Source organism: Alligator sinensis, unplaced genomic scaffold (assembly GCF_000455745.1).
Source record: "Alligator sinensis unplaced genomic scaffold, ASM45574v1 scaffold7_1, whole genome shotgun sequence".
Lineage (NCBI taxonomy): Eukaryota > Metazoa > Chordata > Crocodylia > Alligatoridae > Alligator > Alligator sinensis.
The window spans coordinates 5,733,527-5,746,159 of NW_005841843.1; the positions used below are offsets into that span (position 1 = coordinate 5,733,527).

Consider the following 12,633-nt stretch of genomic DNA (forward strand, 5'->3'; position numbering starts at 1 on the left):
CCCCTTCCAGGGAGTGACCTAGGGACCCAGGGAATCCTACAGCTGCTTGAGAAGCTGGGAAGCTAGGGGACCCCCCTGCAGGCAGCTTCTCAAGCCTGTCTGCCAGGCCACAGCAACAGCAAAAGCTGCTGGAGGGGGCCACATGGGGGTAATCATACCCACCTAGTTTCCTACTCAAACAAGCACCTAAGGAGCCATGCAAACAGGGCCCACCCTGCAATATGGTGTACCCCTAGGCTTCCTGATCTGGATGGACCACCTGCACCTGGTACCTCAGACATCTTTACCCAGACAGAGCCCATGGTCCCAGCCTCCATGCAGACGGAGCCCCTGACCCCAGGATGCAGAGGCTGCTTGGCATGTCTGCTGGATGCTGAGATCTAGGGTACAGGCACTCCCACTTGTGGGATGTGCTCACTGGTGGAGACTCTGGAGGACCAAGTAAGGGGGCTCCAGGAGAAGGTGAGCAGACTGCGAACCATCAGGGAACACAAGGAGGACATTGATGCTTACTGCCAGGCCCTGCACCTGGAGAAGAATGCCACAGAGACCAGGAAAAAGAGTGAACTTCAAAAAGATGCCCCTACTGACAGAGTGTGGAAACTGGTCACATCAGGCCCAAAGCCACGATGTGTGTTAGCTGCTCCACCAATAGTCCTGCACAACAGGTATATAGCCCTAATGCCATTGACGGATGAGGAATCTGCATTCCCCCTCACTGAGGACAGGACAGGATCAGCCGCCTCCACTGAAGAAACAATGAAGGATGCTTGTTGTGGAAGACGCCATGCTATGGGGAGCAGAAGGTGCCATCTGTCATCCAGACCCCTTCAAGAGGTTTGCTGCTTTCCAGGAGCCAGGATCCGAGATGTAACAGTGAGGATCCCAAAGCTCGTCCACCCTACGGACCACTACCCCATGCTCCTTGTCCATATGGGCACCAATGACACGGTGAGAAACAACCCTGAGAGAATTATGAGTGACTACAAGACCATGGGGGTGAAGCTCAAGGAATTAGGAGCTCAAGGAACTAGGAGCACAAGTGGTGTTTTCCTCAATCCTCCAAGTTAGAGGCTGTAGTTGTCAGAGGGAGGAATGCATCAAAGAAGTCAACCAAAGGCTTCAGAGATGGTGTCACTGTTTTGGTTTTGGATTCCTTGACCTTGGTATGCAATTCAACGATACTGGTCTGCATGCAAAAGATGGTATCCACCTCATGAGCAGAGGGAAGAAGCTCTTCTCTATAAGGAACCACTGATTTGCTGAGGAGGGCTTTAAACTAGACATGTCTGGGAGACTGAAGGTAGATTCCACTGCTGGGCATAAATCCTCTGGTCAAGATGACCCAGGGGAGGGTATTCATGTAGGGGATATCCAGATGAGTAGCAACGCCCTGAGACACTTGCAGAGTGACAGAAAACCTGACACAACTAGGGGTGAACTAAGGTGTCTTTATGGGTATGCAAGAAGCATGGGCAATAAACACGATGAACTAGCACTCCTTCTGGCAGATGAAGAATTTGACCTCATTGGGTTGATGGAGACTTGGTGGGATGATACATATGATTGGACAGTGGATATTGAGGGATACAGGCTCTATAGGAAGGATTGGTTTGGGAAGAAGGGAGAAGGGATGGTCCTCTATGTGAAAGAGCAGTTCCCCTCCCTGCAGGTCATGTTTGATTGCATGGGTAGGTCCCTTCAGACCCTCTGGGTCAAGATATAAGGGGGCTCAGGGGAAAGGGACCTGATGGTGGGAGTCTACTATAGCCCTCCCTACCAAGAAGAGGAGAACAACCAGGCATTCTCTAGGGAACTGACTGAGGTAGCCAGCACTAAAGACTTGATTGTCATGGGTGACTTCAACTACCCTGACATCTGTTGGGGGGACCATTCAGCCAGCTCCAGCAGGTCAACCAACTTCTTAGCAGCTATAGATGCCCTGTTCTTGACACAGGCTGTGGAGAGACTGACTAGGGGTAAAGCCACTCTGGACTTGGCGCTGACCAAAGGGGAAGACATGGTAGGTGACCTGAAGATTGGAGGTACTCTGGACGACGGTGATCATGATCTGATTAGATTCACCATCCACCGAAAGGCTGGGAATCCTGTCAATAGAACAGAAGTCCTAGATTTCAGAAGGGCAGACTTTGGTAAACTCAGGAGTCTAGTTAGTACGGCCTTTCACAACCAGAACTGGATGATTTGGGAGTTCAGGAACAATGGTGCTTCCTTAAGGAGGCAATTCCTACTGCTCAAAGAGAGGCCATCCCCACGCAGTCAAAAAGAGGGAAAGGGGCCAAGAGACCTGCTTGGGTCAACAGGGACATTAGGGAACCTCTGAAAAAGCAAAAAGAAGCATAAATGTAATGGAAAAATGGTTTGGTATCCAGAGAGGAGTACACTCATACAGCCAAGGTCTGCAGATATGAGACAAGAAAAGCCAAGGCATGCATGGAGATCAAGCTGGCAACAGAAATAAAAGTCAACAAAAAGTCTTTCTATGGGTACATAGGGAGCAAGAAAAAAAATCAAGCTCCACTGTGGGACCCCTACTGAATACAGTGGGGCAGCCCACAGTGAATCCCCATGAACAGGCAGAGCTCCTAAATACTTACTTCACATCAGTATTCTTGAAATCAGACAAGAACTTGTTACCTACCTAGAGGCTCAGAGAATATGGGGAAAATAGCAGTCTGCATGAAATCAGTCCTGAACAAGTGAGGGTACTCTTAGAACATTTGGATGGTTTCAAGTCTGCTGGGCCAGATGACCTGCATCCAAGAGTCCTCAAAGAACTGGCCAATCTCATAGCGGGGCCTCTGGAGAGGCTGTTCGAAGAGTTGTGGAATTGAGGAGTGGTCCTGAATGACTGAAAGAAGGATAACCTGGTACCCATCTTTAAAAAAGGGAAGAGGGACAACCCTGAAAACTACAGTCACTCTGACTTCGGTCCTGAGAAAAGTCTTGAAAAAATGTTCAAAGAGGCCATCAACTACAAGCTAGTAACTGGTGGGGTATTAAGAAGCAACCAGCACAGCTTTGTCGAGGGGAGATAATGCCTAACCAACCTAGGTTTTTATGACCAGGAAACTAACCACCTGGACTTGGGATATGAGGTTGACATCATATGCCTAGATTTCAGCAAGGCCTTTAATATTGTTTCTCAATTGATTCTCTCAATTAAGTTGCAGGGTACTGGCCTAGGCCACTCTACAGTGAGGTGGGTTGGCTCAGAGGCCGGTCCCAGAGAGTTGTAATTGATGGGATGGCTTCATCCTAGAGGGCTGTCTCCAGTGGTGTCCCCCAGGGATCAGTGCTTGGGCCCATGGTCTTTAACATCTTCATCAATGACTTGGATGAGGGGGTGGAAAGCATGATGATTAAATCTGTGGATGACACCAAGCTGTGGGGAAATGTGGGCACATCAGAGGATAAGGTAAAGATCCAGGATGATCTGGACTGGTCCTATGGGCTGAACGCAATCAGATGAGGTTCAAAAGGGACAAGTGCTGGGTCCTTCATTTGGGTAGGAAGAATCTTCATCATAACTATACGATGTGTAGTGGTCCACTGGCTGACACTGCATCTGAAAGGGACCTGGGGTGACAATAGATCAGAGGATGAATATAAGCCAACTGTGCGATGAAGTCGCTAGCAGGGCAAATAGAACTCTGGTGTGCATCAGCTGATATATTGCGAATAGATCCAGAGAGGTGCTACTTCCACTCTATTCGGCATTAGTGAGGCCACAGCTGGAGTACTGTGTCCAGCTCTGGGCACCGCACTTCAAGAAGGATGTGGATAAGCTCGAAAGGGTACAGAGAAGGGCCACCTGTATGATTAGGGGCCTGGAGGATAGGCCTTATGAGGAGAGACTCCAGGAACTGGGTTTGTTCAGTCTGAATAAGAGAAGGCTACGAGGTGACTTGATAGCCACCTACGAGTATATCAGGAGTGAACACCAAGATCTAGGTGAGCACTGTACACAAAAGTACCTCTTGGGAGGATGAGGACCAATGGGCATAAGTTAGTTGAGGAAAAATTTAGGCTAGACATAAGGAAAAACTTATTTTCTGTAAGGGTATCTAGAATCTGGAACATACTTCCAGCAGAGGTAGTGCCGTTACCATCTCTGGAGGTGTTTAAGAGGAGACTGGAAAAACAACTCACTGAGCTTGTTAGAGCCCAATTGCCTCCTGTCCATGGCAGGGGACCGGACTTGATGATCTTACAGGTCCCTTCCAGGCCTTCTATTCTATGATTACTATCAAAATAGGAATGAAATTAATGTCACCAGTATATTGTATAAACCACACACTTACACTTAATATAACAGCACTGAACTTAAAAACGTCCTAGTGTTTGAGCTATATGGAACTAAATGTAGTACCTGTGATTTTCTTCTGTCTACAAAGCACGTGTGAAAGCAGTGATGGGACACAGGCATAAGGAGGGCACAGTCTCTGGCCTGCTGAATCTTTATCACTGGTGATGACCAGGGATCCTGGTTTTCTTTGTTTAAAAATCCCAAATTCTCTGATGAAAGACCCCCAAATCCATGTTTTTCCATGATTAAAATGAAACACCACTATATATATATATATAGATAGATAGATAGATAGACAGATATAGAGATATAGATAACTATATCTATCTATCTATATATATAGGTATCAGTTGAACATGATATTGTATTGATACATTTACAATTTTAAAGCAATTTGGAAGCCTACCAGTGCCTCAATCATTACAATAAAATACATTCTAAATACCTAGGCAGACAAGGTTCTTTGGGTGAATCTGATATCTTTTATTAGAACAACTTAAGTAGTTGGAAAAAAAAATTTAAGCAAGTTTTTGGGTTCAAACACCCTTCATCAGGCTGAGGAAGTTTCAGCAATTGCTGTGTGCTCTTCCTTATTCTTCTAAATACCTATATATTTTGGCATTTAACTGTGTTTTTTTATCATGGAAAAATCAGAGCTCCCCCAGAGCTCACCAGGATGTGGGTCCAGTTGCAGCTGTCCCTCCTGCTGCTATATGGTACTTAGTAGCCACTATATGCTGATGCAGTGTCCCTGCCCATGCCATTGCCCCTCACTCCCAACCCACAGTCCCTTGGCCCTACCAGCACCCCTCACTCCCAATCCATATCCCCCCAGCACTGATGGTGCCCCTCACTCCTTATCTGCTGCCTCTAGGCCTCAGCCCTCACAGTATGTGAGGAACGGGGTGGGTACGTAGGGAATGGCTGGTGTGGGCACAGGTGACATGTAGGGAAGCAGAGGGACATAGGTGATGCACTGGGGGGGGGGGGGGGAGAGGGAATGTGCCTCCCAGATTTCTGCACCCGCAGTGGGGCTGCAGCCAGGTTGGACCAGCTCCATGTAGAAGCCACCTCTATGGCTCAGTGGGTGGGACCCAGCATGGGAGGGGGCACTGAGCTGCCAAAGTGAGGTGCAGCTGTGGCAGCAGCAGTGGCATAGAGTTGTGTACGCTGCTGCTACCAGGTGGGCGGGGGAGGGGGAGGACTTACCTTGGCAGCCAAGGCAGTAAGGTGCTCCCTCCCACACTGGGTGTTGGTTGCTGGGCCATGGAGGTGGCTCCTGCCCTGTGCAGGTTTGGCCCAGCCACAGCCCCGCACCCTACTGTGGGTGCAGAAATCTGGGAGGGGGGCACATACCCTCAACCACACTGCATTGCATGTGATCCTATCCCCCCCATCACACTACATGGCCTGTGCTTCCATAGCCTCCCCCCACAGACTTACTTGGAGGGAGCTGCAGGAGCTATTCTCCACCACACTGCCTGGCTGTCATGTGCATGTGTGCATGCATACATACACGTGGCTCCCCCTGCCCCTTGCATCCCACACGCCCCAGCCTCTTGCAGCCTGGAACTCAGCTAGTCTGCAAGTGGAAACCTGTGGTTTCCCAGGTTGCTTTCCTTTAAAGGAGAAAATCTGTGTGTTTCCATGGCAAATGGAAAATCTGGATCCCTGGTGATGAAATGAGAAGAATAGGAATGAATCTGACTTTCAGCTCAAACCATATTACTCATGATGGACAAATCTGATCTGGAATAATTCAGACATGATAAACATGAAATTCCACAAAACACTTAAATCACCTTCCAAAGTAGGCTTCTTTTCATTCACTGTGAGCTTCAGCAAGTAAACAGTGACTGTGAGCATTTTAGTTGATAAGTAGTTTCTTGATATTGTATGTATTTATGCAGAGGACCCACAATCTCCTTTAATATGTGTTACCACATACAGGATGTGTCTATACAAGCTATTACTGTGCATGAATAAACTCTGAAGTGTATTGCTCCTGGGTACACTATTTGAACATGCGCCCAGGAGCAATAAGCTCTGGAGTTTATTCGTGTGCAACATGTTGAGCCAGGTCAGAGCAGCCCTGGCTAGCAGAAGACCTGGGGGGTAAAAATCTCTGCAGCAGGATAGTACTTATAAATACTATGCTGCTGATGAGTAAATTAGTTTACTTCAGCCTAACAGGGGCAGACACGTAGGTGCTGAGACAATTACAGTGCAGCTAATTAGTCAACTGCACAGTAAACGTCTCGTATAAACACACTTACACACAAGACGCCTATTAAAAATGCCACCTAGTGTTATAGAATAAGGACTCCACACAACAGGTACAACATGTGCATCAGCACAGCACAATTTCTTTCCGAGAACTATCAGAACTTTTAAGAGTGAAAATGTTCATACTGCATTTGTTTCTTCCTTTCTGACTACCAATGATAAAGCTAAGTAGTGTCAATCAGATGCACTGGCCTATTCATGAGAAATAAATTTAGACCACCAAGTTACTTATACTGTCATCAGTTGGTGCCCAACTTTATTCATATATAAACAGTCATCATATGGGGACAGTAACTTCTCACCCAGGCTCAGTGGCCTTGCGGTGAAAAGCTCTATATTCCTACTACCAAACTGTTTAATCTATTTGGTTCCTCCAATATTGTTTTCTTTCAATGTAAAGAATGAAAAACCAATATAAATTCATAGGAAATGAAAAAAAGATAGAAAGGCTACCCTCAACTCATGCAAGTTTACTTTATAATTTAATCTAATTATCTTTTATTTTAGTCATTTCATGTGCTTTGGAGGAAAGAATCCACTGTTTGTTTTCACTGCTGTTTCTTTTGAAAAATGTCATGTGGCGAGATAATTACCCCACAGATGTGTATATAGGGAATACATTTTTCATCATTTTTTCAAACTGCTCATTGTTAACTCAGGCTGCTGGAAATGTACTACAGAATTCAGTATTGATTTATTCATTTTTCCTCCATATATAGAATGAAAGGAAACACCTATATAGGCTGGTGTACAACTTTAAATGGCCTGTCTTCCCTATGCGAAGTGTTATATAAAGTTTCAGCTTAATGGGGCATAAGAAAAAGTGAACAAAAATTGAAATACATGAAAGTCTCAAAGTACAAGGACTACCTCTTCATTCATAGAAGTCAGTAGCAAAATGCCCATGGTCCAAAATATGCCTGGCAGCTACCTTCTTCTGTATAACTTCATGAACTCGTACACCTTAGTTCTTGTGAAAGAGCTACATAAAATATAACTTACAGTTCAGTCACATCCTTGGGGATGCCTTTGGGCAGGATCCTCAGACCTTTATTGCTGCAGCGTACCACTGAATCCATGCAGGTACACTGGGCAGGACAAGGAGGAGAAAGGAGACAGCTGCTTTCATCATTATCTAGAGAAAGAGAGAGAGAGAGAGAGAAAGAAATATGAGAGGACTTCTAACACTTGAGAAAGAAATCCGCCTCACAGCCTAGAAGAGGTTGCTTCTAAGATAGACATTCACATCTAGCACAAAACAGTGACAACCATAAATCTATGACAGCCATTACTGGGTTTTAAACTGGTCCCTAATATTTAATCTCTCTCTGACCCCATCCAGGGTTTAGTGACAATGAGTCAAACACTAGACTCAGGGTGCAAAAATGTCTTGTAAAATTCTGTGGCAAGTTGTTTTAAAGGAAGTAGTTTTAGCCAAAAGAAAACCACAAATTAGTTTCAACTAGACAGACTCTCTCACTCCCTGCTGTGTTAGCTGAAACAGAGAAGTTTAGCAGAATGTTACCCTCAAGCTTATCTTGACATAAGACAATCATCACTTACTTCATGTTTTATAAATAATCTTCTTTTTTAAATACAACTTTTAGTTAAGTGTGTGACTTTTAATGTCAGCATAACACTTCATTTATCATTTTAATTGAAAAGCCTTGTTGTTTTTGACAAGGATAACCAGGCAAAAAAAAACAAACTGAGCAACATACAGAGACTAGATGGTGATCCATCTGTGCATACATAAAATATCTAACGCTCCTAAACTGGATTCAAAACTTCCATAAACAACAGATTAAATCTCATAAGTGAAGAACAACAGGGTTTTCATGGAAGAAACCAAGTCTTTGAAGTGAAGAATGTTCAACTCTGAATTTTACTCAAAAACAACAGTCTTCACAAAACAAAAGAAAAATGCAAGCTGTAGTATTGAGATGCATATGGAAGAAATGTGTAGGGTACATATTTTAGATGTAAACGATACAAAAAATATAAATGTTTATGAACGTAAGTACAATGAATGTCCTAAACACTGAAATAAAGTGGTACAGTTTCAAAATGTGTGGCCATATTTCCTTTGAATATCTGCTAGCACAGGGGCTAACTGAAGCACAGATGCTTTTTTTCTCTTGCCCTTAAAGATCTGCCAGATGTATGATGGGACCTTTAAGTATAAACAAGACTGACTCTCCTGCTAGAAAGCTGTGAAATTATCCAAGCAATTTTTATTCATGAATGTGTCTTTCTAAGAAGTGCTAATCTGTATTAAGAATGATGGAGGGGGGAAAATAGGAAAGGGAAAAAAATCCTATTATTATGAGACAGTGCAATCAAGATATGCACATAACACAATTAAGTAATCATGTGATCTTTTACCATAACTCATGGCCTCTGCCACCCACTCCCTCGTGTTTATTAAACTAATTTGTGTATCTTATGTTAAATGACACACTGATTTTGCAAACAAACAAGCAACCTTCTAAATCTATATATGATACCCATTCATTATTTATGTCCTGACTGTAAGATCTTTGGGATGAGTGCTGTATCTCACTGTAGGTCTGCAGATGCATATCTCCATGCTTGGAGGGAAGGGGTGCCCAGCTAATACACCAACAGAGATAAAATTAATTTTTTGGTATGGGACAACATCTAAGACATATTGTCTCTCTTTTGTGAACCATTTTACTTCAGCTATTTTTATTCAAACAGAGTAGAAGAGATAGAGAACCCTAGGAAAGATGTTAGTGTACAAGTTCAATACCAAACCCATCTGATTTTCTTACTGTCACAGGTGAAGTCCTTGGCATCCACATCTTGAATTGGAATATCTTTTAAGAAAAAAGGCTTCTGGCAACGGGGATTTCCACTGACAACTCTCTTCCTCATCAGCCATTTTCCTAGCCATGCCAGGTGGCAGTTACAGTTAAAAGGGTTAGACAGCAAATTACTGAAAGGGAATTAAGAAAAAATGGTTACAACATGGTGAACAACTACAGAAATTCAATGACTAAAGAAAGGTCCCTGGATTAAGGGCTCCAAGCTTCTGTTCAAGTTCTCAGTGAGAGTTCAACCCACTATAGACACAGATGTAGGACAGTTCCACATACAGACTTTGTATCAGGTACTTATCCTGGGTCATTTTTCATCTGTAGATGCAATTACTTTGATACCAATGTGCCCTACAGTACACCCTATCTGTTTGCTTTAGGGGAATAAGAATGTTTAGGGGGGTATAAGTGCATCCGCACTGGTGTGTCTGGGAGACACACCACTTTGTGCTAGCTGTATTTAGAAAGAAATCCCCATCCAATCAAACTATCAGTAACCAGGCTGTCAAGGAAAGCTTCAAGAGAAGTGCCGGTAAGAGACCCCTCCCTATCCCCCGCCCCCTTTTTTAATATAGCTGTGTCACAGGTTAGACAGAAACTTCTTCATTAATATTTCTTAAGTAATATTCAAATGCTTTGGATGAGAAGATCCAAGTTTAAGGCAGTATTCTTTTTAAAATGCTTATTTCTAGGTTAAATAGATTTGGAGTTGAGAGTCTTGAAATAAAAGAGGACTTGAGCCCATACATAATGAATTAGATGAAATTTCTTTGTATAATTTGTTTGTGGAGTTTTAGAATGAAGAGCAGATTAAGAAAATATGCTAAGGAAAGATCATCTGATCTATGAACCTCAGAAAAAACACTGACTCCTACCTTAAAAGAGGCTGCCTCACAGAAGTAGAATGAACACATTTACTACTATCAAAACCCACAGCATATATAGGATCCAAAATGAGGGTGGGGGAATCCTTAAAGTTCCCGTGTGAACCAGAATAAGTTGTAAATGACTACATCTGAGAATCTTTTTGTCTCTGGTAGAGTAAAAAAAAATCAATCAATTCCTCCATAGAGCAGGATACAATTCCTGCTACTTTATTGGTGTTAAGGCCCCTGCTGTTCTTTGTGTGGAACATATGGAGGTTTAGCTAGATACAGAGATTTTGGAAGATTTTTATTTGGTCCATGACTTAAAACCCTAGAGTCATAGTAAAAAAAGATGCACCATAGTTAACTGTTATGGGTGCATCCAGACAAGCATGCACTGCCTATTTGCAGTGCAGGCTCAAAATGTGATACGTGAAAATCTGGTCTGTGTGGGGAGAATGGGTCTGGCCTGCTAGTGCGCCTTTGTACAGGGCCAGGAGGCACAGCTCCAGGACCCATGGCTCCTGTCCAAAGGCATGTGCTAGCTCGGCAGGTCAGGCCAGGCCCATTCTCCATGAGGGTTCAGGCGGTGATGCATGGCCTTGGGGGTGTGCCTACAAGCAGGCCGCCTGACCCTCATGGAGAATGGGCTCAGTCTGCCCAGCTAGCGCATGCCTTTGGACAGGAACCACAGGTCCTGGACCTGTCCAAAAGTGCACCAGCAGGCTGAGTCAGGTCGGGCCAGACCTGTTCCTCTCACAGACCATGAATTCAGCAGCGTTGCCGCCAGCCCGGGCAGGCCCAGTGCCGGGGGCTGTGCACTGCAGGGGGTGGAGGGGCAGGCATGTGGCGGCCCCGCATCAAACCCCACATCCCTCCCACACTCACTCACACACCCATACTCCTGCACATTCTCCCACACCCACCCACACATCACCCCCACACCTACCCACACACCCAACACCACCTCCACATCCCCACCCCCCCTGAAAATCCCACACTCCTCCACACCCACCTACACCCTCCCCACCACATCCCCCGACACCTCTTCCTACACCACTCTTGCAAACCCTACATCCCTCCCATCACACACCCCGCATGCCCAGCTGCCAGACAGGATGAGATCTGCTGATAGGAGCTGTGGATGTAGGGGAAGCTGTCCCACATCCTAGTTAGTGAAGGGGTCAGGAAGACCTCTAATTGTTCTATGATAAGAAAACCAAAAGCAAACATCAAACCATACAGATATTTAAAATTAATTTTATTATGATAATAGAGACACTGGTAGGCTTCCAAATTGCTTTAAAATTGTAAATATATCAATAAAACACTGCCCAACTGATCTCCCTCTCTCTCTCTCCCTCTCTCTATATATAGTGGTCTTTTATTTTAATTGTGGAAGAACATGGATTTTGGAGTGTTTTAAGAGTAAATTTGGGATTTTTTTTATCAGAGAATTTGCAGTTTTTAAATAGGGAACACCAGGACTTCTGCTAGTGAGGTAAGTGGCAGGACCCAGGCAGAGGAGCCTGCTGAGGGCTGGCACCCAGGACTTAGGTAGAGAGCAAATGAGATGGATGACCCCCTGGACATTTGGAGCCAGGAGGGCATGCTTTGACAGTTCAAAGCAGGCCACCACACTGAGAACATCTTCCAGGTGATAGCTGCCAGGTGGCAGGGCAGGGGCACTGTGGCAGGGGACTGTGTGCGCCTGCCACTTTAAGGGGCTGGGGCCGGCCGGCGGGGCAGCCATTTTGGAGTCAGGGGCTGTCTATATAAACAGGGCAGTTTGGCTGTTGGAGGCCAGGCAACAACATTGCCTGACTGGAGGGCTGCTGAGATCATCTGGAGGTAAGGGAGGAGCTGTAGGGGATGGTCAGGAGGCTCCTGGTCCTGGGCATGACCTAAAACTGCACCCTGCTGGGAGCGGGTGGCCTGGTGGGGCTCTCAGTGGGGCGGGAGGCCCAGGAAATGCCAGGCCAGTTACCACCCCGGTGAAAGGCGGGTTGGAGTGCCTTAACCCCTACCCCCCCGCCTACCGGGTGGATAACCCCATTTGTGTGAAAGGCCCAGAGGGCAGACCCTGGGAGAGAGTAAGTGGCTAGAGATCCGACCCGAACGAGAGAGTACCCTCGACTGGCCCGATGCTGGGGCCAGGACCAGGATGGTCAAAAGGGCCAGGGGCCCACTGCGAGGGACGCCCAAGAGCCGGGTGCCTGGGGTCCCGACTGGCCTGGAGGTGGGCCAGGGCTGGTAGCCAAAGGTCCCGGGGGGACCATACCCGAGAGGGGAAAATAGTTTTGGGGGGGGT

The 12,633-nt window shown here is 45.6% G+C and overlaps 1 protein-coding gene across 2 annotated transcripts in view; it reads right to left on the bottom strand.

Annotated features, from left to right (window-relative positions):
- Positions 1-12,633, bottom strand: part of SLIT3 (slit guidance ligand 3) — a 393,886-nt gene that overhangs the window by 179,283 nt on the left and 201,970 nt on the right. For both annotated transcript variants that reach the window (XM_025205769.1, XM_025205766.1), the window contains 2 exons: positions 9,412-9,575; positions 7,619-7,751 (listed from right to left, as the gene is read on the bottom strand). In XM_025205769.1, coding sequence (XP_025061554.1) covers positions 7,619-7,751; positions 9,412-9,575 — 297 coding nt within the window. The remainder of the gene's footprint in view (positions 1-7,618; positions 7,752-9,411; positions 9,576-12,633) is intronic.